At 37.4% G+C, this 22,439-nt stretch overlaps 1 protein-coding gene across 2 annotated transcripts in view; it reads left to right on the top strand.

Moving 5' to 3' along the window:
• Positions 1–22,439, top strand: part of HSD17B12 (hydroxysteroid 17-beta dehydrogenase 12) — a 177,894-nt gene that overhangs the window by 109,769 nt on the left and 45,686 nt on the right. For both annotated transcript variants that reach the window (XM_012452399.2, XM_012452397.3), the window contains exon 4: positions 8,023–8,130. In XM_012452399.2, the coding sequence (XP_012307822.2) occupies positions 8,023–8,130 (108 nt within the window). The remainder of the gene's footprint in view (positions 1–8,022; positions 8,131–22,439) is intronic.

Genomic DNA, 22,439 nt, shown 5'->3' with positions numbered 1-22,439 from the left:
TTTTTTAATCTGATAACCAAGAGAGCTATTAAGCGACGAAAGAGTTGATGGCGTGTACAGCATGGATATGCTGGATAAAGGTATAATTCACATTCAGAGCAGGACAGTGCAAGATTTCATCATGTTAATCAGAATAGTGTGCAATTTAAAACTTATGAATTATTATGGGCCGGGTGCAGTGGCCTGCCCTGTAATCCCAGCACTTTGAGAGGCCAAGGCAGGCAGATTACCTGAGATCAGGAGTTCAAGACCAGCCTGGTCAACATGGTAAAACCCTGTCTCTACTAAAAATACAAAAAAGTTAGCTGGGCGTGGTAGTGGGTGCCTGTAATCTCCCAACTACTTGGGAGGCTGAGGCAGGGGAATCTCTTGAACTTGGAAGGCGGAGGTCACAGTGAGCTGAGGTCACGCCATTGCACTCCAGCCTGGGCAACAAGAGCGAAACTACATCTCAAAAAAAAAAAAAAAAAGAACTGTGTAGGGTAGGTATTATTTTTTGTGGTTTTATAGGCTAAGAAGTGGTATTCTTGAAAGTTCAAAGACTGTGAAGGGCCTTCGGCCAACAACCAGTTGAGTTGGCACTCAAGTGCAGTGCTTCTAACTGCATCCCAGGCTCTTCCAGTGAACTCTGCATTCATATTGCTAGCAGTAGCATCTTGGAATCTTAAGTGTAGCAATGTTAAGAATAATATTTTGGGTTGGGAACAGCAGCTCATGCCTCTAATCTTAACACTTTGGGAGGCCAAGGTGGGTGGATTACCTCAGGTCAGGAGTTCGAGACCAGCCTGGCCAACATGGCAAAACCCTGGCTCTACTAAAAATACAAAACTTAACTGGTCATGGTGGTGGGTGCCTGTAATCCCAGCTACTTGGGAGACTGTGGCAGGAGAATTGCTTGAACCTGGGAGACAGAAGTTGCAGTGAGCTAAGATCACACCACTGCACTCCAGCGTGGGTGACAGAGTGAGACTCTGTCTCAAAAAAAAAAAAAAAAAAAAAAAAAAGAATATTTTGCCTTTTTCTCCTCTCAAAAGATAAAATTCAAGTGCTTCTATTGACCTTTTGCTTACCAAGTGCAGAAAAATGAACATCATTATATGAAAATGTCTTCAAGAGTGGTTTCTCTGAGAGTCTACAATGCCTGAACCAAGTGTAGAACTCAGAGATTTCAAAAGGATGGAACCTATTCATATCCTATCACTAGAACAGATTCATGTAGCATAAGGTTTTTATTTATTGCAGGTGGTTGTTCTAGTTAAAGAGGTTATAATGAATAAAATATAATAACCTTGGCTTAAAATAAAGAAATGTTTGGTTTGAGACAGAATCCTGATGAGCTGTGATTAATTTTTGCTTGACTGAAAGTGGGTCTCTTCATGTGAGATTAAAATTGTCATGAATATTTTTCCAAGGGCAACATAAAAAAGGAAATGGACCATTATTTGTGTAGCATCTCTGATAATTGTAATTAAATGGGCCTTTAAAAACAGAGTCAGATCAATTATTCCCTTCTAGGACACAATCACCTTCTCCAAAGCCATATAAGGCAGGCTTTCTTTGTTGGGGGATGTCTCACCCCAAGAGATAGGGATGTAACAGATATGGTAAGGCCTGGGAGTAGTGGGGAAAGAAGGCAGGAAAAGGAGGGAACTGGAGAGAAATTGGTTGGGGGACTTTGTTTTTTCTTTTCAGCTTAAAATTAGAGAAAATACAAAAGACTTGTCTTGCATCTTTTAAATCTCTAAATACTGTAAAACATAATTTTATATGAAAATGCAGAGGTTTTTTTAAAAACATGCAAGACATTTTTATGGTTACAAACTGTATTTTATGAATTTAGATTTAAGAAGCTAAAATTGGTACGCACTGAGTATAGTGCTATTTCTGTAAGAGTCTCCTCTCCCCAACTCATTATCTTTTCCAAGACTGGAATAAGGGAGATTGGTCTATGACTAAAATATCCTCAGCCTTCATATATGTGCCCCAGAAAGCTCCTGGAGTACTTTATTCATGAGATGAGATGGTTTCTAAGGTTTCTTATAACTCTAAAATGTTTGAATTTATATGAGAATGATAGTTCAGAACCATGTATGACAGATGGAGGAACTGAATTGTCTCTCAACTTTACTTTTCTTTTCTTTTCTTTTCTTTTTTTTTTTGAGAGCTGGAGTCTTGCTGTGTTGTCCTGGCTGGTCTCAAACTGCCGGGCTCAAGTGATCCTCTCCCTTCAGCCTTCAGAGTAGGTGGGACTACAGGCATGCACCACCACACCCCACCCTAGCTTACATTTTAAGATGAATAATGTTATGTCGTATACAGACATCTCTTACCAGTGTGTACGAAATGTGATTTCTATAGGGAGGAATTGAAGAAGTATTGAGAAGATGATTTTAATAAATCAGCTGTGTTGGCCTAGCTTTATTTACTTATTTAACAAACATTGAGCAGAATGACCTCTGCTTTATGCCAGACATGGTGCTAGCTGCAGGGAATACAAAGATGACAAAGAATGCGCCCTGTTTAAGAAACAGAGACTCTTTGCTTAATATATTAAGTGCCTGGCAGGATTATATAGAAGGTCTCTAGGAGCACAGTAGGGAGTGGAAATAGCTTTACCTTGGAGGAAATTGGAATAGTGAAAAATATGTCCATGGGTGGGGTAATATGACTTGAATCTTAAAGAATGTTATAATATGGAAAAAGTGGGGAAGGGTGAATACGGCAGGACTTTCATAATGGATAGTACTTGAAACTTACAGGGGAAAGCAGGCCCTTTATTTGGAGCAGATGTAGGGAAAAAGGAGAAGCAACATAAATATTTTGGTTTTATTAATAGAAAAAAACACAAATAACACACAAGTTTATGTAGTATAGATTAGACTTCTTTTCTAACATTCCCAGAGTTAACATCCGAAGCCACCTAGGGGAAAAACTTGAGGAAAGTCCTTCTAAAATCTATAAAATTATTCTTAGAGAAAGAGAAAGTTAAAAGGAGATGCCAATTTGTTGAGCAAAATGAAAATAATGATGGCTGCCCTGGAAGTACAATAAATATAAGGCCATTCTGAATATATTTATCACCTTTCTTGGCTTGCATCTAAAATTGTGTCAGTTTTAATATTGAGAAGTGTTTTTAGCAGCATCTTGAGACTGTTTGTGGGTTCAATTCCTTTTCTGTCAATTCCAGCTTTGACCTTGAATGAATTCTGGATACTCTGTGTCATAAACAGCAGTGTGACTGTAGGAGTGGGGCATGTGCTCTTGCAGGTGATGGCATGGCTTGAGGCCAATGAGGAAATTCATTATTCTATAGCACTATAGTTATACATAATATTTGCTCTCTGTTTTTCCACAATTGTAGTTATCTGGTTTTCAGTGGAACAGTATATAGAAAGGGAATGAATAGTATCAATGCAGCTTAGCTTCATTCCCCACTTTTTATACCAGAGTTGCATTTCTGCCTCAATTTCTAGTTAGTGGATTGCCTCGAGCAGTTCATACCAGAGTTTTTTTCTTCTTGGTGTTTGGTCTTAGCCACTAGGCTGAGAGGCAGTGGACCAAGACCATCTGAGATATAAAATTGGGATGGGTCATGACTATATGTAGCCACAAATGTAAGTAGTGGGATGCCAGCTCATCCAATTTCAAATACTGAATGACTTGTCAATAGGCATCAATAGTATTGAGTATCTGTTTATGATGGTGTATACTTTTCTCATCATGGAATTCTTTAAGAATTTGCAACCACAAGATTTTACTGTGAGACATTTAAACAAAACATTTGAATAAATGGAGAGCCCAGAGGTAATGCCACATTGTCATTCATAAATTTAACTGAAATGTTTTATGTAATCCCAATAAAAACTGAGATGAAACAGGTGAGGATAAGTAATAAATTTTTTAAGACAAAGAACAGTGAAGTAGACTTGCACTCCTAGAAACATCAAAACCCATTTTAGAGCTCGAATAACTAAAACTAGGGCATTGTGAAAGAACAGAAAAATATCATAAACAGACTGTACTTCTGGAATCAGAATCTTATAGGTATAAGCTGTTTAATCACTTTAAACCTTCACCTGGATCAGCCATTGGAAGAGGATGCTCTGGAAAGAGCGTGATCTTGGACAGGGCAACTCTGCAGCTGAGGCTGACACCCAAAAGCTGTCTGCTGGTGATACTCTCACAGTTAGGGCAACATGAGTTTCCTTGAAGTGGGAATTGGGTGGTTCATATCATGTTCATTGCAACCTCCAAATCCAATTGTTTGCGTATCTTTATCCTACACATTTATAGGATATTGATTTTAACTTATTTCAACTCCTACTCTGGAAAAAAGATAGAGGCTGTGTCATTTCTTAGATCTTTGTAATGGGGCAAGGATCAGAGTCCCAGAAAAAGTATTACTCCAAAGGCTTTGGTAGATGCTTATTCTTCCCTGGCAGTGACTGTTGCTGAGTTGTAGACTGGTGGTTTTATGAAAAAACAGGTTGGGGAGGTGTGAAGGTGGAAATGAGGGCTGTGTTATAAGTATCTGGTATCTGCTTCTGTTCTGGGTGCTTAATTCACCCTGTGCTGATGTTTAAAGTTAGAGGATTCTTGCTCATTTGTCTTGCCTTCTTTTGGCAGGGTCACATGCAGCGTAATAGGGTATGGGAAGGGGGAAATGCCTAGATTTACTTCCAGGCTGGTTTCTAAGTCCCGAGCTCAAGCCTCCTGAGTAGCTGGGACTACAGGCACACACCATCATTCTCGGCTTTTCCTTTTTAACATAGGCCAGTTACCTCCCACCTCAGCCTTCTAGAACCTCCATTATAATTCTTATTCAATTGCCTTGGCCCAGAAAGAGACAATTCCTGTCCTATTCTTATATATGCACAGGTATTTTTGATTCACAGAACTTGATGGTGGAGGTGGAGACAGTTCATGGAATTCTGAAAGCCCACCCATGCCCCTGGTCAAGAGAATGCATGTACCATAGTCCTTGGAAAGGAAATATGGTGGGAATCTGCTGGATTCTTCTGGGGCAATTGTTCTCTATATAAAAGGAACATATCACAGAGACATACGATTTCTGCCTCCAAGCACTGTTATCTACATGCGATGCATGGAATGGCAATGGCCCTTCAGAAAAGGAGCCAGCCTAAGGGTAAAGAGAGAAGGGTGGGAAGATCCCAGATCATTTGTGCCATTGTTGAGCAACTGAACAAAACCGAACCAAGTCCTTGTCTTTTTGAAGCTTAATTCAAGTCAGGACATACAGACAAGCATGTACATTATTCAAATACACTACATAGTATATTAGCGGGCAGCAAGTACAATTGAATAAAATAAAGCAGGGAAGGGCATGAGGAGTGCCAGGGGAGAGTGGTTGCATTTAATAAAGGGTGGGCAAGGCAGGCTTCTCTGAGAAGGTAACATTTGCTCAAGGACCCAACAGAGACAAGGGATGTGGAAGAGCATTCCAAACATAGGAAACTGTAAGTGTAAGTCCTGAGTGTATGTGGACAACATTCTGTCTTTAAACACCTGCTAGGGTCTCCTATGGCTAGAAGTGAGGGTCAACGGGGAAAGTAGATGGAGGTGAGTTCAGCCTAATAAACTCACGCTGTTTATTAGACATTTGCCAAAGCCTTTGGCTTTTACTCTAAGTGAGATGGAAATCTCTGGAGGTTTGTAAAGAGGTGGGTATCATAGTCTGACCTATGTTAAAAAGAAAAAGCTGGGAACAATGAGGTGAGCCTGTAGTCCCAGTACCAAGAATGCTTGAGCCCAGGCTTGAGACCCTATCTCTTAAGAAAAAAAAAGGAAAAGCTCACAATAGAGGCAATGAAGAAAATTTTTTTTTTTAAAAAAAGGCAGTGTTCACTCTATTAGAACATGATTCTTGGAAATCTAGGTACAAGTTCAGAAATTTTAATTAACCTGAAAAACTTGTACCAGAAGCCATTTTGCCTATCCTAATATGAATACAAAGAAGAGCTTGCTTTGGTTCATTACTAAATAATATTCTTTGTGAAAGTGTCATTGAATCTTTTTAGCAACATATCTATACAAAACTCTACAATGTGAGTATGTACATTCAGCAAATCCTGTGAGTTACTGAAGAGCGAATTTGGTTCAAGAGTTGTGAGGTGGCTTTTACTGATAGAAAATTTCCTCAATGTCAGTACATAGTACTAGTGTGAAAAATACTTTGCTTTTCAGAATAAATAGATAAATTTACCTTATGTTATTCTTGAATGAAGTTTTTAATTTAATAAAATATATTTTTAACCTTTTTTGGGGGGCTTTTTTTTCCCCTTGTGAATCTGTGGCTATAATAAAGTCAGTGTTCTTCATTTACTGGTGGTAAATTCTGTAAAATGTTTATAGTAGACATGTTGGACCAGCTATTGTGAAATCACAGCTCTGTCTCTGACTTCCCATTACATGAACACACATATAACTCATTTATATTAGTAAAGTAAGTATACCGTTAACACCAAATAAGGTGTTTTCTAGGTCAATTCTTCTCTTCAGTCTATTCATGGATTTCTACCTAGGTCAGTACTTTTCATTGAGTCTAACTAAGAATCAGATCTCTCATGAACCAGCTCTTTAGTTTTAGACAGAAATCCTTTTAGGTCAGGAACAGATACTTCCTACGAGGATTAATCCTGCATGCTCTGTGATGAGCTGACATTGACTTTGACTGAAGAAAGATTTATTTTTGGAAGCAAGATTTTAAAATTAATTCTTTTGAATTCTCAGCAAGTTCTAAAGAATGAGCATTCCTAGTTCACTGGACTAGTAAACTGAGTGGAGATGGTTGAGGAGAGAAAGAGAGACTAGCCTTTATAGAATGCTGTCTGCATACCATAGGTATCGTGTGAAACTTACATCCTCAGTTGGGTAGAGTTACTTTCATTTTCACCAGAGGAGGTTGAAACTCAAAGAGGATGTGTGACTTGCTTAAAGTCATTTTGTAAATATGTGTGGAAATGAAATTGGTGCTCATGTCTGTGTAACCTCAAAGCCTGTGCTCTCTTCACAGGGGCAGACTTCTGAAGGCAAAAGTAAATATTCTGCATTAATTCAGATGAGATTTGTTTCTCCAGGGTCTCATTTCTGAAGCTATTATTTTCATCAGCACTGTTTGGACCTTAATAGACTTGTGCAAAGTAGAACACTCAGGTCTTTCTTGTGTCACTTTATGGCTTTATTACTGTGCATTTTGTGTGGATTTTAAAATGTAGCGACTGTTAACTATTAACCAAGCTCCTAAATTATAATAAGATCACATTCATTTATTTCCACTGTGATCGGATAAACTTTTTGTTTTAATATATCACACTTTAAAATATTTTACAACACAAAGACTTCTTCCTGAAGTTTCAAAGCAGCAATTTACAATTAATACTTAAAGAGTATATAACTTTGGCTGGGTACAGTGGCTCACCCCTGTAATCCCAGCACTTTGGAAGGCAAGGTGAGTGGATCACAAGGTCAGGAGTAAAACCCCATCTCTACTAAAAATAGAAAAATTAGCCAGGCATGGTGGTATGCGCCTGTAATCCCAGCTACTCAGGAGGCTGAGGCAGGAGAATCACTTGAACTGAGGAGGCAGAGGTTGTGGTGAGCCAAGAATATGACACTGCACTGCAGCCTGGGTGAGAGAGTGAGAGTCCATCTCAAAAAAAAAAAAAAAAGTATTTAACTTTATGATATGAATTATGTTGTATTATTTGTACCTAAGGGTCTAAAAGTAGTTCTCATTAGTGGTTTACGAAAGAAGAACTGATTAAGGAACGTTCAGCCAGCTGTCTGGGATGACATTGGAATTTTTACTGCAGAACTAATGTGTTGTCTCTATATCATCTCTTAGGTGGTCTCATGATTGCTTAAAATTATCCTGGTCTAAATTTCATATCAAATTGGGTGGGGGGAAAGATCTGAAAGGATAATTCTATTAAATTCTTTAGTTCTCACTGCCATGTATTAATTTTCCCTATCTCTCCCCATTTGTGTTTTCTTTTTCCCTAGAAGAAAAATTCAAAGTGGAGACAAGAACCATTGCTGTTGACTTTGCATCAGAAGACATTTATGATAAAATTGAAACAGCCTTGGCTGGTCTTGAAATCGGCGTCTTAGGTTTGTATTTTTGCCACATTTATAGATTCTTGTATTTATTATTTGACTTTATGATTTTACATCATATCTTTGGATGTTAGGTAGTAAAATGACTAGTGAAAAAATTGTCTTATGATTACATAAGATATTATTAATGATTAATATCACTAGATGACATTAATTTATGCATTTGAATCTCTGTTTTTAGTTCTATATTAACGACATACAGTTTTGGTTATTTTCCTTGTTATATCTTTTATTATCTGTATATATTTAGATATACAGTTATCCCTCAATATCTGTGGGTATAGGTTCCAGGACCTCTGCAGATGCTCAAGTTCCTTATATAAAATTCTGTAGTATTTGCATATAGCTTATGTGCATTCTTCTGTATACTTTAAATCATCTCTAGATTAATTATAATACCTAAAGCAATGCCTACACATCACTTCACTTGTGCAGATTTAATGTAGTATTAGACACACTGGTAAAAAGTTTTGTTTTTTGGAATTTTGTGGAATTTTTTTCCCCTCAATATTTTTGATTTGTCTCTTTTCTCCCCCAATATTTCTGATTCACTGTTGGTTGAATCCATAAATGTGGAGCCCACAGATAATAGGGCTGATGGTAGTTATATTGTAATAATCCTTTAAGGTGGATGGTGCTGACTCATTTACATACAGTTGAGGAAATGAGGCTTAGAATAGTTTATTCACTATTACCCCCCTGAGAAGACTTTTTAGAGATTTCCCCTAATCTAACTCTCATGAAATTTTAATATCACAAATACACTCTATATCCGATTATATACTACATGTATATCTCTGCTTTATACAAAAATAGAAATAAGATTCCCACCCTACCCTGACCAAATTTCATCTGCTCTGGAGCTCTGCCCCAGGTGAAAATGCGTTGTTTAGAGAGATTAGTGATTTGCCTAAGGGCACGTAAATATTGTGTGGTTCAGCTGGGGTTCAATCTTGTATTTGTTTTTTCTGAGTCTTATGCCCCCTTTTGTTACAGCTCAGCTACCTTGCTCTTATTACCAGGAACAAATGCTTTTATTTAGATAATCAGAATATTGCACTTTGTTATGGAAACATTTCAACAGAAAATTTTATAGGAAAAAAAATGGACTTTGTTAACTTTCCCACCACTCTTTGAGAGTCGTTTCTAGAAAGAAACAGGGCATCTAGTTTAGAAAAAAACGAAACTTCCTCATTATATCTGTTTATCCCACTGCCAAAATTGGTGAGAACCAGCTAATTGCCATTGTTTGTTTAGTTGGGCTTTAAAAGGAGGATAATTAAGATCTTTTTTTTTTTTTTTTTAACATTTTCTAACATTTCTGTAGTCATAAAGACCCTATCTCCCTTCCTCATTCTATAAAAGAATGGTCTTTTACATAGTTTCCATAATAGATAAGATAGTTGTTAAAAGTCAATTAGACAAGTATAGCCCCACATAGTACTGTTGCATCTAGGTTTAACCCTGGCTTACACATGCTATCCTTTCTCACCTCCTGCCCGGTCCATATCACACATCACCATGCCACATATACTGACATCACTACTCCCTCACTTATAGGAAAACCAGTGGGCAAAAATGAACGAAAACACAGGTCCACTTTTTGCCTTTGTGTCTGCGTGTTCTCCTCTAAATATATGTATTGCTGGGAGTCCTTCACAATTTCCTTTTCCTTAGCCTAGATCTGAAATACATAAAGCAACACTGACATCTATAAAAAATCTTTGACTTCCTCACCCTAGATCTGGAATACATAAGTCAACACTCACATCTGTAAAAATCCGAATCAGCAATCATAACTTAACAGTTAGTATGGAAACTGTCATGGTTCATCTTAACCTCCTTTCAAACTAGTGATGGACTAGGGGATAAAGGCTGGTTTAGGCTGGAAGGGAGATTGAGAATCCCTAATAAATGGAGACTGAGGGAGAAATTCTTACTGCTTCTCTTGAACTTGTTCTCTTGGAGAATGACTTACTTTCAGAAATAGTTAAATTCATAACAGCTGTGTTTAGTGTTGCATAAGTGTTAGCTGCTTTTAATGGAAACTAATAGATGCTCTGGGGCTATGGCATTGGCAATGGAAAATGTTGACCATTGGGTTGCCGCAGGGCTGAAGGGTTGTACAAGGCACTCTTAAGCTGTTCTTTCCTGCCCTGTATGTGGAAAGGCTTCAATATGAGTTTAGGCATGATAGATCTGTTAAGGATGAGCATACAGGAAAGCATGGTCTCTAAACACTTTTTCCCCATTTCTAGAATCCTAGCACTTGTATCAATACATAAGTACTGATATTTAGACATAAGAACTGATATTTTCCCAAGCCTCATAGGCTAATGAACTATTGTTTTAATAGCCTAGTTCTTTAGTAAGTTGCAGTTAGTTAACAATTTGTGTCCCTCCTTATTCATTCATTCATTCATTCATCAATCAGTGAACTAGAGATATAACAATGAACAAGAAAGCTATACTGAGCCGGGCGCGGTGGCTCATGCCTGTAATCCCAGCACTTTGGGAGGCCAAGGCAGGCGGATCACCTGAGATCAGGAGTTCAAGACCCACCTTGCCAACATGGCAAAACCCCATCTCTACTAAAAATGCAAAAATTAGCTCTGCAGGGTTGCATGCACCTGTAGTTTCAGCTACTCCGGAGGCTGAGGCAGGAGGCTGAGAATCTCTTGAACCTGGGAGACAGAGGTTACAGTGAGCCGAGATCATACCATTGCCCTTTAGCCTGGGTGACAGAGTGAGTCTCTATTTCAAAAAAAAGAGAAAACTATACTGCATTATTTATGTAATATAATGTTCTAATAGGAAAGATAACACCGAACAAAATAGTTATCTATGGGATAAGTGTTTTGAATAGGGAAGGATAGGGTGCAATAAGAGTATATAGGGGACAAGGGAGTTGATACAGGAAAAAATAATGGTAACTTGGCTTAGCCAGAGGGGTAGGCAAAAGGAGGATTCCAGAAATATTTAGGAAGTAGACAAAGCAGGACTTTGTAAGAGATTCCAAGTGGGAAGAAGGAGAAGAGAGAATTTATGGATGACTTTTAGGTTCTGACTTGAGCATCTGCATCAACACTGCCATTTACTAACATGGAGAATCCTTGAGGAGGAGCCTTTTGGGGAGTGAAGGTCATTTAAGTCTGGGGTTCCTCTAAGATGTCTAAATTGGCTTGTTAAGTTGATAGTTGGACATATATATATATATGATATATATGTGATATATATATCATATATATATATGTTTCAGTAGAGCTCTGTTCTACAGATATAATTTGGAGATTAGTCATATATGAATAGAAATTGCATTGAAGCAGTGGGCCTGGAGATCATCCAAGGAGAATGGAGATAATATAAAGAGAAAACTGAAGACAGAGCTCTTGAGTTCCCTTCCTTCTCATCAAAGGCTGCCTGGAATGGATAGCGTGAAGTGGGGAATAGTTTTCTGCATGAACTCAGCACTGTCCAATAGAAATGTAACATAAGCCACATAGTAATTTTAGCTTTTCTAATAGCCACATTTTTTTAAAAGTAAAAAGAAATAGGTGAAGTTAATTTTAATGTACTTTATTTTAGCCTACTATATCTAAAACATTAGTATTTCAATATATAATCAATACAAAAAAATTTAAAATATTTTGCATTCTTTTAATACTAAGTTTTTGACATCAAGTGTGTATTTTACACTTAATAGCATATCTCAATTCAGACTAACCACACTTTCAGTGCTCAGTAGCCACATGTGGCCATTGGTTACTATATTTGACATCTCAGCTCTAGTTCACCTTGGCCATCTCTCATCCTCAGTTTGCATGAGAGAATCGTTCCGAAGTATAATTTCTTGATTTTTCTCATGCTTTTAAGCAGTGCTTCTTAACCAAGGACAATTTTGCAGTGTACGGCAATGTTCAGAGACATTTCTGATTGTCCTTGACTGGGGGAGGGTGGTTCTACTGTCTCCTAGTGGGTAAATGTTAAGGATGCTACTCAGCATCCTACAATGTGTATAGGACAGCCTCCCACAGCAAAGAATGATCAGTCCAAAATGTCTGTAGTGCTGAGATTGAGAAACCCTGCTTTAAAGTTATACTGTCTTTAAACAGTTCAGATTGGATACTTACTGAAAGGTACACAACTTTGATTTTGATTTCTAGTTGGTTGCAAATCAATAATAAAAATAATTATAGCTAATGTTTACATAATCCTTTAAAGTGTATAGTTGAACTTTTGCATACATTATCTCATTAGCTGGGCTGTAAGTTTAGTTTTCTTCCTACTCTACCATAAATGTCTTCTTAATCATAAGATTTATGTAATTATTATTGACATTTATTAGCAAATATTTTACACTTCGGTTGTAATTTTAATTTCTCAAGATTTTTGAGGGAACTACTAAAACACTTCTGTGAGCTAAATTTTATTACCAGGTCGTATTTCAATTCCAGTCTTATGGTTCCTTCACTAGTGTGGGTATAACCCTCTAGAACTTGTTGTAGGGAGGTCTGATGTGTTTATGTTTTCTTTCTCTTATGATTACCTGAATTTCTAGCTCCGTCAACTTATTTCTTCTCTTCTTCATCTCCATCCAGATCCCACATACTCTTACCTCTGTCTAGTAAGGGCAAAATAACCTCCTTCCTCTGCTTATACAAGTCTCACTTTTAGAACATTCCCTAAAATATTCTATGTATAGATTGATTTCTAGTGAGACCTAGCAATCCATAGTAAGTCATAGGAAAGAATTTTTTTCTACCAAGTTTTAATGAAACTAGTAAGGATAAAAAGAAAAATAAATCACCAGGTATACCCCATTTGTTTGAATAGTGTTAAGCACCAAACAGTCAGTGCTTAATAAAGAAAATTATTATTTTCAGAATTATTAAGGAAAATGCTGAAGCCCTTAGTCATGAAGGAAACATCAAGTTTTCAGGTAAGGTAAGTGGAAAGGAAACAGCCATGAGTTGTGTGAATTTATACTGAAAGGTCACCATAACTTGATGAAACTATAAATGCTTAAGGTTGAGAAGTTGGATTCTTAACTCTGTTACATAAAAAAACTAAGTATTTACTATCTTCTTTCAGGCAAATGCCAAGAAATACAGATTTCAGAAAGCTTATAAAACTTCAGCTATTTAGAGAAAATGACATCTTTCCTGCTTTGAATAAGCAAACAATTGGTTAACAAAGTATGATTGCTGTAATGCTTACTTGATTCCTTAGGAGAGACTCTCATGTGTGCTCCAGATTAGTTTGAAGGACTTTGCACAATACATCTCAGGGAGGCGTAATTTACCAAGGCCAAAGGAGTAGGCTTATACTTGAAGTATGCCACAGACAATACTTTTTTCAAACTCCACCACTATGACTTTTTTAACTTTGTGAGATTCTGTATTATAGAAGTAGAAAGAAAGGTCCTCTTAGAAAAATATAGCTACTTAGTTTGTGATTCATTTTTAAAAATTAACCATAGCTTTATTCAAGCTTTTAATGCACTCTAGACAAGAATTTTCCCATGCCAAATGCTCTCAAGGTCTTCTCTGCTCATAGTGTTATGGTGTATGTAAATTGTACTCCTGACTACAAGGTGACCTGTGTTGCCATACTGGCTTAGTGCATCCTGGACTTTTGTCATCTCTTGACTTTTTTGATCCTGTCCATATGCATTGCTCATAATTTTAAGAGGCCTCATTTTAACAACAACATGTGTAGATAATAAAGGTCAATTGATTGCAAAGAATCACTGATTGCCAAAGCTGGAATAGAACTTATTATTCTCTTTTCTTCCTGTGCCCTTTATAAGTGAACACTTGTTCCACTAATGTTCTTGGTGAATTATTTTTTAATTAGTGTCCTTCTTTTTTGAGCTGAATGCAAACTCTTTGTTATCCTTGCCCATGCAACAACCACTTTCCTTATTAAACCTTACGGATTTGGGGATGCAATTGTGTTGCATTTTTCTCCCAAAAACCTAGTGTTTCCCAGAAGGTTCTGGGATAGGGAATAGTTGAATATAAGTATTTTATTTATTAAACTAAAAGATAGTTTGAGCAGAGATACTCATCAGAGCTAAGATCAGAATAACTCTGTCTTTGTGTATACCTACGTTTTCAAAGTTTCTTAACAAAAGACCCAAGGGTATTATTAGCTACTTGGGGAAAGGACTAGTTAGCTTCCAAATGGCAAACTCCTACTTAATTGGTTTGGGATCCAGAGATGGTTTTCTTAAAATTCCGTCCCCAGAGAAGCAAAGGAAGAGGAATAGATACAGGCCTAGGAGAGAGAACCAAGGCACTACAGGAACGGTGCTGAGGAAAATTTGTCTAGGATTGCTTAGAAGGAAGGGAAATGGAGCATACTAGGAATTTATGCAGCTTCCCATTCCCAGTTGATTAAGGAAGTCAGAAATAAAAGAGTCTTATTTCTTCAGAGGCTTTAGAAATGCATAATGCTACAGATTCTCTTCTTGCTGTTCTCAACGTTGCAAATTAGAAATTTGTTTTAAATTGCTCTCATTTGAAATGTAAATACCTCTGAAGGGCTAATGGCATCTGTTATTTAATTCTTACTGGGACTAGTGTATTCAGTTTATACTTGTCTACTTTTTGCTGGATCCGTTGGCTGTTTTAGTTAGTGATAGACATGGAAAAATCATTTTAAAATGGAGAAAGTCTTAAAAAAGGAAACTGTGTGATAGGGTGGTAATCAGTGGGATGCAGAGATGGAGACATGCAGAAGGACAAAATAAAATTATGTTGAGAGAGCACCAAAGGTAAACTTCATGTACTTGGAATTATTATCCCCTACTTCCCTTTTTTTTCTGTAGCCCAGTATATAAGGATCAGGCTTATTTCTTCTATCTAAATGTACATTTGTACCCATTAATCAACCTCTCTTTATCCCCACCCCACCATTCCTAGACTTGGTAACCACATCTACTCTCTATCTTCATGAGATCTAACTTTTTTTTTTTTTTTTTTGAGATGGAGTTTCACTCTTGTTGCTCAGGCTAGAGTGCAATGGCACGATCTCAGCTCATTGCAACCTCCACCTCCTGAGTTCAAGCAATTCTCCTACCTCAGGCTCCTTAAGAAAGAGGAGAGGCTGTTATATAGGTATATAGGAAAGGATTATAGGAGCATCATGGGATGATAGTTTGGTGAAAGGGCGGGGATAATAACTTTTGTGCTTTCTAAGGGTATTAAACACTTCTAAAACTTCCCTTTTGTGATACTGCAATCACATTTTGTTGCTAACCACCAAGAGTTACCACAGACTCCACAGGTTAAGGAACACAGCCCCCAACAAAACTGCCCTCCCTTCACATGGTAGCCACAACTTCGGAGATCTTGAGACCATCTGCACTTTTGACCAACTGGCTACAAATTCATGGGTTCATATGACCCCCTTAGGTTTGGTAATTAGCTAGAGCAATTCATGGAACTCAAGAAAGCACTATACTTATGATCTTGTAGTTTCATTATGATGGACAAAAGTCAGAATCAATCAAATGAAGAGATACATAGGGCAATGTCTGGGGGAGTCCCCAACACAGAGCTTCTATGCCCTGTCCTGGTGGAGTCCGGACACCTGACCTTCCAGGTACATCCTTGTGTTCACCCACCAGGAAGCTCCACTGGGCTTCAGTGTTTAGAGTTTTTATTGGGGGGTTTCATCATCCCAGTAGGCATGATTGATTGAATAATTGTCTGTGTGGTTTAACTTGATCTCCAATCCTCCTCTTTTTTCTTTAGTCACATAGTTGGTCTTTCTGGTATCCAATCCTGGATCATCTTGATTTCACTACTGAGTATATATCAGAAAGGAAGAAAAGGAATACATTGAAGAGATATTTGCGCTCTATGTTTATTGCAGCACTATTCACAGTAGCCAATATATGGAATCAACCTAAGCGTCCATCAGCAGATGAATGGATAAAGAGAATGTGGTATAAATACACAATAGAATGTTATTCAGCCATTAACAAAAACCCTGGAAATCCTGTCATTTGCAGCAACATAGATGGAATTGGAGGTTATTACATTAACTGAAATAAATTAAGCCCAGAAAGACAAATATCACATGTTCTCACTCATATGTGTGAGCTTAAAAGTAGGTGCCAGTCGGGCGCTGTGGCTCACGCCTGTAATCCCGGCACTTTGGGAGGCTAGGGTGTGGGTAGATCACCTGAGGTCAGGAGTTCGAGACCAGCCCTGCCAACATGGTGAAACCCCGTCTCTACTAAAAATAAAAATAATTAGCTGGGCATGGTGGCCCACGCCTGTAATCCCAGCTACTTTCAGTAGCCTGAGGCAGGAGAATCGCTTGAACTCAGGAGGTGGAGGTTGCAATGAGCTGAGATCGTGCCATTGCACTCTAGCCTGCGCAACAAGAGCAAAACTCCGTCTCAAAAAAAAAAAAAAAAGTAGGTCTCATGAAGATAGAGAGTAGATGTGATTACCAAGGCTAGGAATGGTGGGGTGGGGATAAAGAGAGGTTGATTAATGGGTACAAACGTACATTTAGATAGAATAAATAAGATCTGGGTTAGATCAATAGGATGCCTATAATCAATTGTGTATTTCAAAATAGCTAGAAGAGAATAATTCAAATATTCCTAGCAAAAGAAAAGATAAAGCTTTAAGGTTATAAGTATCCCAGTTACCCTGATTTGATTATATGAATGTACCAAATGATCACATGTACCCTGAAAACTTGTATATTTAATATGTATCAGTTTTAAAAATAAAAACACAGATGTGATCCAAGGGCCTGCCATAAATAAGAAAGACACTCTTATCAGGAAATTCCAATGGTTTAGAACCTCCATCCTATTAAACAAAGATCAGACAAAATTTTAACTGTACAGCACCTTTTCTTTCCTTTTTGTTGATTGATTTATTCAATCAGCCATATACTAATTCATTAAACAGGTAAAATTCCAGAGCTACAACAGTAGACAAAACAGACACTGTTTCTGCTTTTATAGAAGATAGCCATCAAACAAGTAGTGGTAACGTGTTGCATGTAATGAAGGAGTATGTTACTGAGAAAGTTAAGGGTGTCACAGGTAGTATCCCTGAGAAAGTAATATGTAAGTGGAAACCTGAAGCTTGATTAATACGGGAGCATAGACATGGGAAGAGTTTCCAGGTAGAGGAAACAGCATGTACAAAAGGCCTGAAGTGAATGTGCTTGGTGTGTCAGAAGAACTGACAAAAGCCCTGTGAATCTGGAGCAAGGGTTTCAAAGGGGGCAATAGCAAGAGATTCTGGAGATTAAGCAGACCCGGATCATGAAAGTCTAAGATGACCAAGATAATAAGTTTGGACTTCATTGGAAGTTCAATGGGAAACCATTTTGGAATTGTAAAGCATGACTTGACAACATAATAGAATTTCAAAGAGATCATTCTGACTCCCACATGGAAGAAGACAAGAATTGCTAGGAGGAGGCCAGTAAGACTGTTTCAGCAGTGAGACATAAGATGATGATAGTTTACATTAGGATGATAGCAGAAGTGAACTGACTAAGAGGGTTGTTTAGGAAATAAAAATAGGACCATTTTCTGATGAGGATCCTCATCGGAGGTCTGAAGTAAAGAAGAATAATGGCTTTGTGTTTTTAAATCATTATTACCAACATGCATTGAGCACTCTTTTATGCCAGCCACCATGCTGGCATAAATCTAATCCTCAACCACCCTATAAGGTAGATACTGATATTTCAGTGCTCATTTTACAGACAAGAAACAGTTATAGAGTTAGACTTCATCCAGAATTAGATGACCAGCAGTTAGCAACTTCCAGGTTCTGACTTGAGCAACAGGGTATCATTTCCCTAAGGCAAGAAACCCTGGATCAGGAGCAAAGTCTGTTGAGAAAAATGATGATTTCACCTTGGGATATATTAAGCTTTGGGATATGTTAAGAGGGTGGTGAGAAAGCCAAGTAGGGATTCAAGTGGTTGGGTTGCTGGGCATACATGCCCTTCCTTGCTAGAAGGGAATCTTTTTTGTGTTGAATGTTAAAGACGCCTGGTGTCGCCAATCATGGCAAACAGAATAGGTGCATGGATTTTTTTTTTTTTTAAATGTACTAGGAAACTCATCAGGAACATTATCAGACCAAGTATAGTGCCTTGTAGTTCCATTAGATATGTTGGCTGAGATTGGATTTGTAAAGTGAGCATAGGACTTTTAGAAATCTTGTTTATTTCCATTTACTGAAAACCACTCACTAATGGTATTAATTAAAGCAGAACCTTTTACTTAAAACTGGGTAATTAGCTCTGTTATTTCAGAAATGTAAATAGAGCTGTACGTCATGAAATTGATGAATGTTCTTCCCACCAGCTAACATTTAACTACCAACTTCATGTCATCTTTCTTCATTCCCTCTTCCAATTTTATGTATAGCAACTCTTACCTAGTTTTTTAATGAAGATCACTTAGCAATTTATAATTAAACAGTGGAAGTGAAATGTTCTGTTGTGTTGCTTCTGATTCAGTCTTAATTTTTCAATTTCTGATTAAAGCACTGCAAATTTAAAGTCTTGTAAACTCTCTTTTATTTGGAAATTGCTACCCACAAATGTATGAAAACTGTAAAGTTTGCAAAATGTTTTACATGGTGTTCCAAATATCATCTGTCAGAGTATGAACATGTGCTAGCTAAAGCAATATGTTAAATAAGGCAAAGATGGAATTTACTTTGCATCACTTTCCAAACTCTCTCTATAGGCTGTAAGAGTAGATCCACTTAAATGAAATAAAGAGGGTAGAGGAGCAATTAGGAGAAATTTAATCAGTATAAATAGCAGCAGCTCTGGTTAACTGATGCCCAGAGCCCACTCTCTCAGAAGGATCTCTCCACTTTGATGCTGGTCATACGTAATAAAAGGAGGGTAATACAGGCTTGGGCACACACAGTAAGAGTGATAAATTTTTGTTGAGTAAATGACCATACAACCATAACAACTGTTCCTCTCCCATTTATTAACATATTACTGTGTCCCAGGCATGGGGGTTAAAGATTCTGTGTGTATTATTTCATTTAATTCTGAAAAACTATCCCCATTTGATGTCTAAGGACAATGAGACAATCACTAGTCTCTAGTTAGGAGCTGGTAGTAGTGGAGCTGGGACTGAAACCTGGTTCTGTTAGGACTCAGGTCTGTACCCCTTTAGCTCAAAAACTTAAGACAGGAAGTTTCTCCCACTTTTGGTATAAATGCTGTTACTAAAGTCTACATTTTAAAAACCAGTTTGTTTTGAAATATAATGAGGTAGCAGAATTTTTTAAATCTGATTTTATTAACTCTTCAGTGCTGGAACTGGATTAGCTTTTGTAACCACAAATGTTACTGAAACGTAAACTTTTTCTGCTTTGACACAATGAGAAGGAAATAGAGGGGGATACTTGGCATTATTTGATGTATGTTGGGAAGCCCAGCCATTAGGCAACATATTTTTAAACCACTTTAATTTCCTATATCTTTGATTAATCTGGAAAAAGAAGCAGGTTGAAGGTGCTCTGTATGGGGTTTCCCATATCTGTTAGAGTTGTTTGTTCAAATGGATTTTTAATTTCTAGTAATTTATTGTTGTTTGCTCCTCTCACGCCCAACCCAGATACCAAAAATCTAATTTTCTGATGATGTCATTATAGCCCCATAGCAGCTGGCTTTGGGAGAGGATTCTAAGTTCAGTGAGATCAGCAGCAGACAAACTTAGAAGAAACAGAAATCTTGTAAATATTCTTTTTTTTTTTTTTTTTTAGAATATGAGATTTGGAAATGATTTTTTAAAGTAGTATAATTTAGAAATTTTACATATGTGTGCGTGCATATATATATATATATATATATATATATATATACACATGTAAAACATTCAGAATTACTCCGTGAATTTTCTGTGTCTTTAAAATGAAACACATCATGATATTAATGTTTTCTGAGGTTCTGGATGGGGCCAAGGAGATCGTAGGCAAGCATGGCCTCTGTCAGTTCTTCCCTGGAAGGATCACCTCTTAAGAGGATGGCTCCTCTGCCCTCCACCACCTTTTCTTTCCACTTCCTTTGGCATTATTCTTGGTCTGTTTTCACCTCTGTTCTCTGCCTGCCTCATCTCTTCTATTGGGCTCTTCCCAGTCTTAGACCTCTAGTGAGAAACCAATGGAAAGATTTTGTTACTGTCCAGTGCCCTATGGTGACTGGGATGGTGGTGGGAATTCCGTGATGACATAGATATCTATTGTTTCCCGAGAGACACGGTGTGTTACACAAGAAAAGGTTTTTCGGGTCACTGAAAAAAAATGTTTAAATATGTCTCGGGTACCTCTCTTGAAGAATTCAAGAAAACTCACTAATAAACGTGTTTAATGCTAATTTAAGATGCTACCATTTAGAAGGATTTGCAACTATCTGAATAATGTTGGAGCAATGTGTGCCATTGTTTGGTTTGGCGAATCCTATAATGAATCCTGTAATATGTAAAGAGGGCATTGCGCACACCCGTTCTTAATGAGATTAAATTATAATGGGAGTATTTCCATCCATCACTCCTACTCAAAGCCTGTTCTCTTCTTTTGCAATTCCCTGAAAGCTTTCTTTCTGCTTGCTGTTAGGTTATTGCTGCCACCTGATGTCTCAAAATAAAATTGCAGTGGGTTTGCTTTTTCCAAAAGATTCACTCTATTCTGCATTTTATGGAAATAGCTATTGGAGAGCAACAGTTGTTTTTTTCTGTACTCCTAAATAAGAACATTCTGAAGTGATTACTTGTGGTGGGGAGATTATGGGTATCATTCATTCCACAAGCATAAGGTGGAACTAATAATGCAGAAGGGAGTGCAGGAGTCCTAATCCCTACAAGAGGACAAATTGCCGTTGTGACCTTGGTGTGTACTTCACCACGTAAAATTGGGCTCAGTGCTCTTAACAGCCTTATCCATCTTTAACATTGTTTTGTTGTGTGTACTTTTATTTGTGAAAGCATATCCCTTCTCCATGATACTGTTTATTTCTTTGGACTACAGTTCTCAGTGTTGAACAGGTTTTCTCTTTTTTTTTTTTAACTGATACCTAATATTTCTACACATTTATAGGGCACATGTGATATTTGATTACATGCATAGAATGTGTAATGATCATGTCAGTGTGGCTGAAGTATCTGTCACTTTGAGTATCATTTCTATGTGTTGGGAACATTTCAAGACCTCTCTTCTAGCCATTTTGAAATAACAATACATTGTTGTTAATCATAATCACCCTACTCTGCTATTGAACATTAGAACTTATTCGTTCTATCTGACTATATATACTCACTAACCATCTTCTCTTTATCCCCCCCCACACACACACCCCTACCCCACCCTCTGACATCTATTATTCTACTCTCTACCTCCATGAAACCAACTTTTTAAGCTCCCACGTATGAATGAGAACGTGTAATATTTGTCTTTCTGTGCCTGGCTAATCTCACTTAACACAATGACCTCCAGTTCCATCCATGTTGCTGTAAATTACAGGATTTTATTCTTTTCATGGCCAAATAGTATTTTATTGTGTTTATATACTATATTTTTCTTCATCCCTTTATTTGTTGTTGGACACTTAAGTCAATTCCTTATCTTTGCTGTTGTGAATAGTGCCGCAATAAACATGGGGGTGAAGATATCTATTTCCTATACTGGTTTCTTTTCCTTTGGATAATTGTCAGTAGTGGGATTGTTGAATCATATTAAGTTCTATTTTTAATATTTTGAGAAACCTCCATACTGTTTTCTATGGCGCTTATACTAATTTACATTCCCACCAATAGTGGATAAGAATTCAGCTTTCTCTGCATCCTTGCCAGCATCTGTTATTTTTTGGCTTTTTAATAACAGCTATTCTAACTGGGATAAGACGATATCTCATTTCCATTTTGATTTAGATTTCTGTGATGATGAGTGATGTTGAACATTTTTCATTTATCTGCTGGCCATTTGTATGTCTTCTTTTGTGAAATATGTATCCATGTCCTCAGCCCACTTTTAATGAGTTTACTTGTTTTTTAAACTATGGAGTTGTTTGAGTTCTTTGTATATTCTAGATATTAGTCTCTTGTCAGATAGTTTGCAAATATACTGTCCCGTTCACTCTGTTGATTATTTCCTGTGCTGTGCAGAAGCTTTTTGGTTGAATATGTTTTCTTATAGAGCTATGTTAAATAGATGTTCACATTTTCATTGTGTGAATAGATAGCTTTGATAGCTTTCCTTTGCTCAATTATCAGAGACACAGCTAAAGAC

Source organism: Aotus nancymaae, unplaced genomic scaffold, assembly GCF_030222135.1.
Source record: "Aotus nancymaae isolate 86718 unplaced genomic scaffold, 86718_ANA_hifiasm-v0.15.2.pri h1tg000059l, whole genome shotgun sequence".
In the NCBI taxonomy this organism is placed as follows: domain Eukaryota; kingdom Metazoa; phylum Chordata; class Mammalia; order Primates; family Aotidae; genus Aotus; species Aotus nancymaae.
The sequence above is the reverse complement of the archived record's forward strand: the minus strand, read 5'-3'. Positions and strand labels throughout refer to the sequence as shown.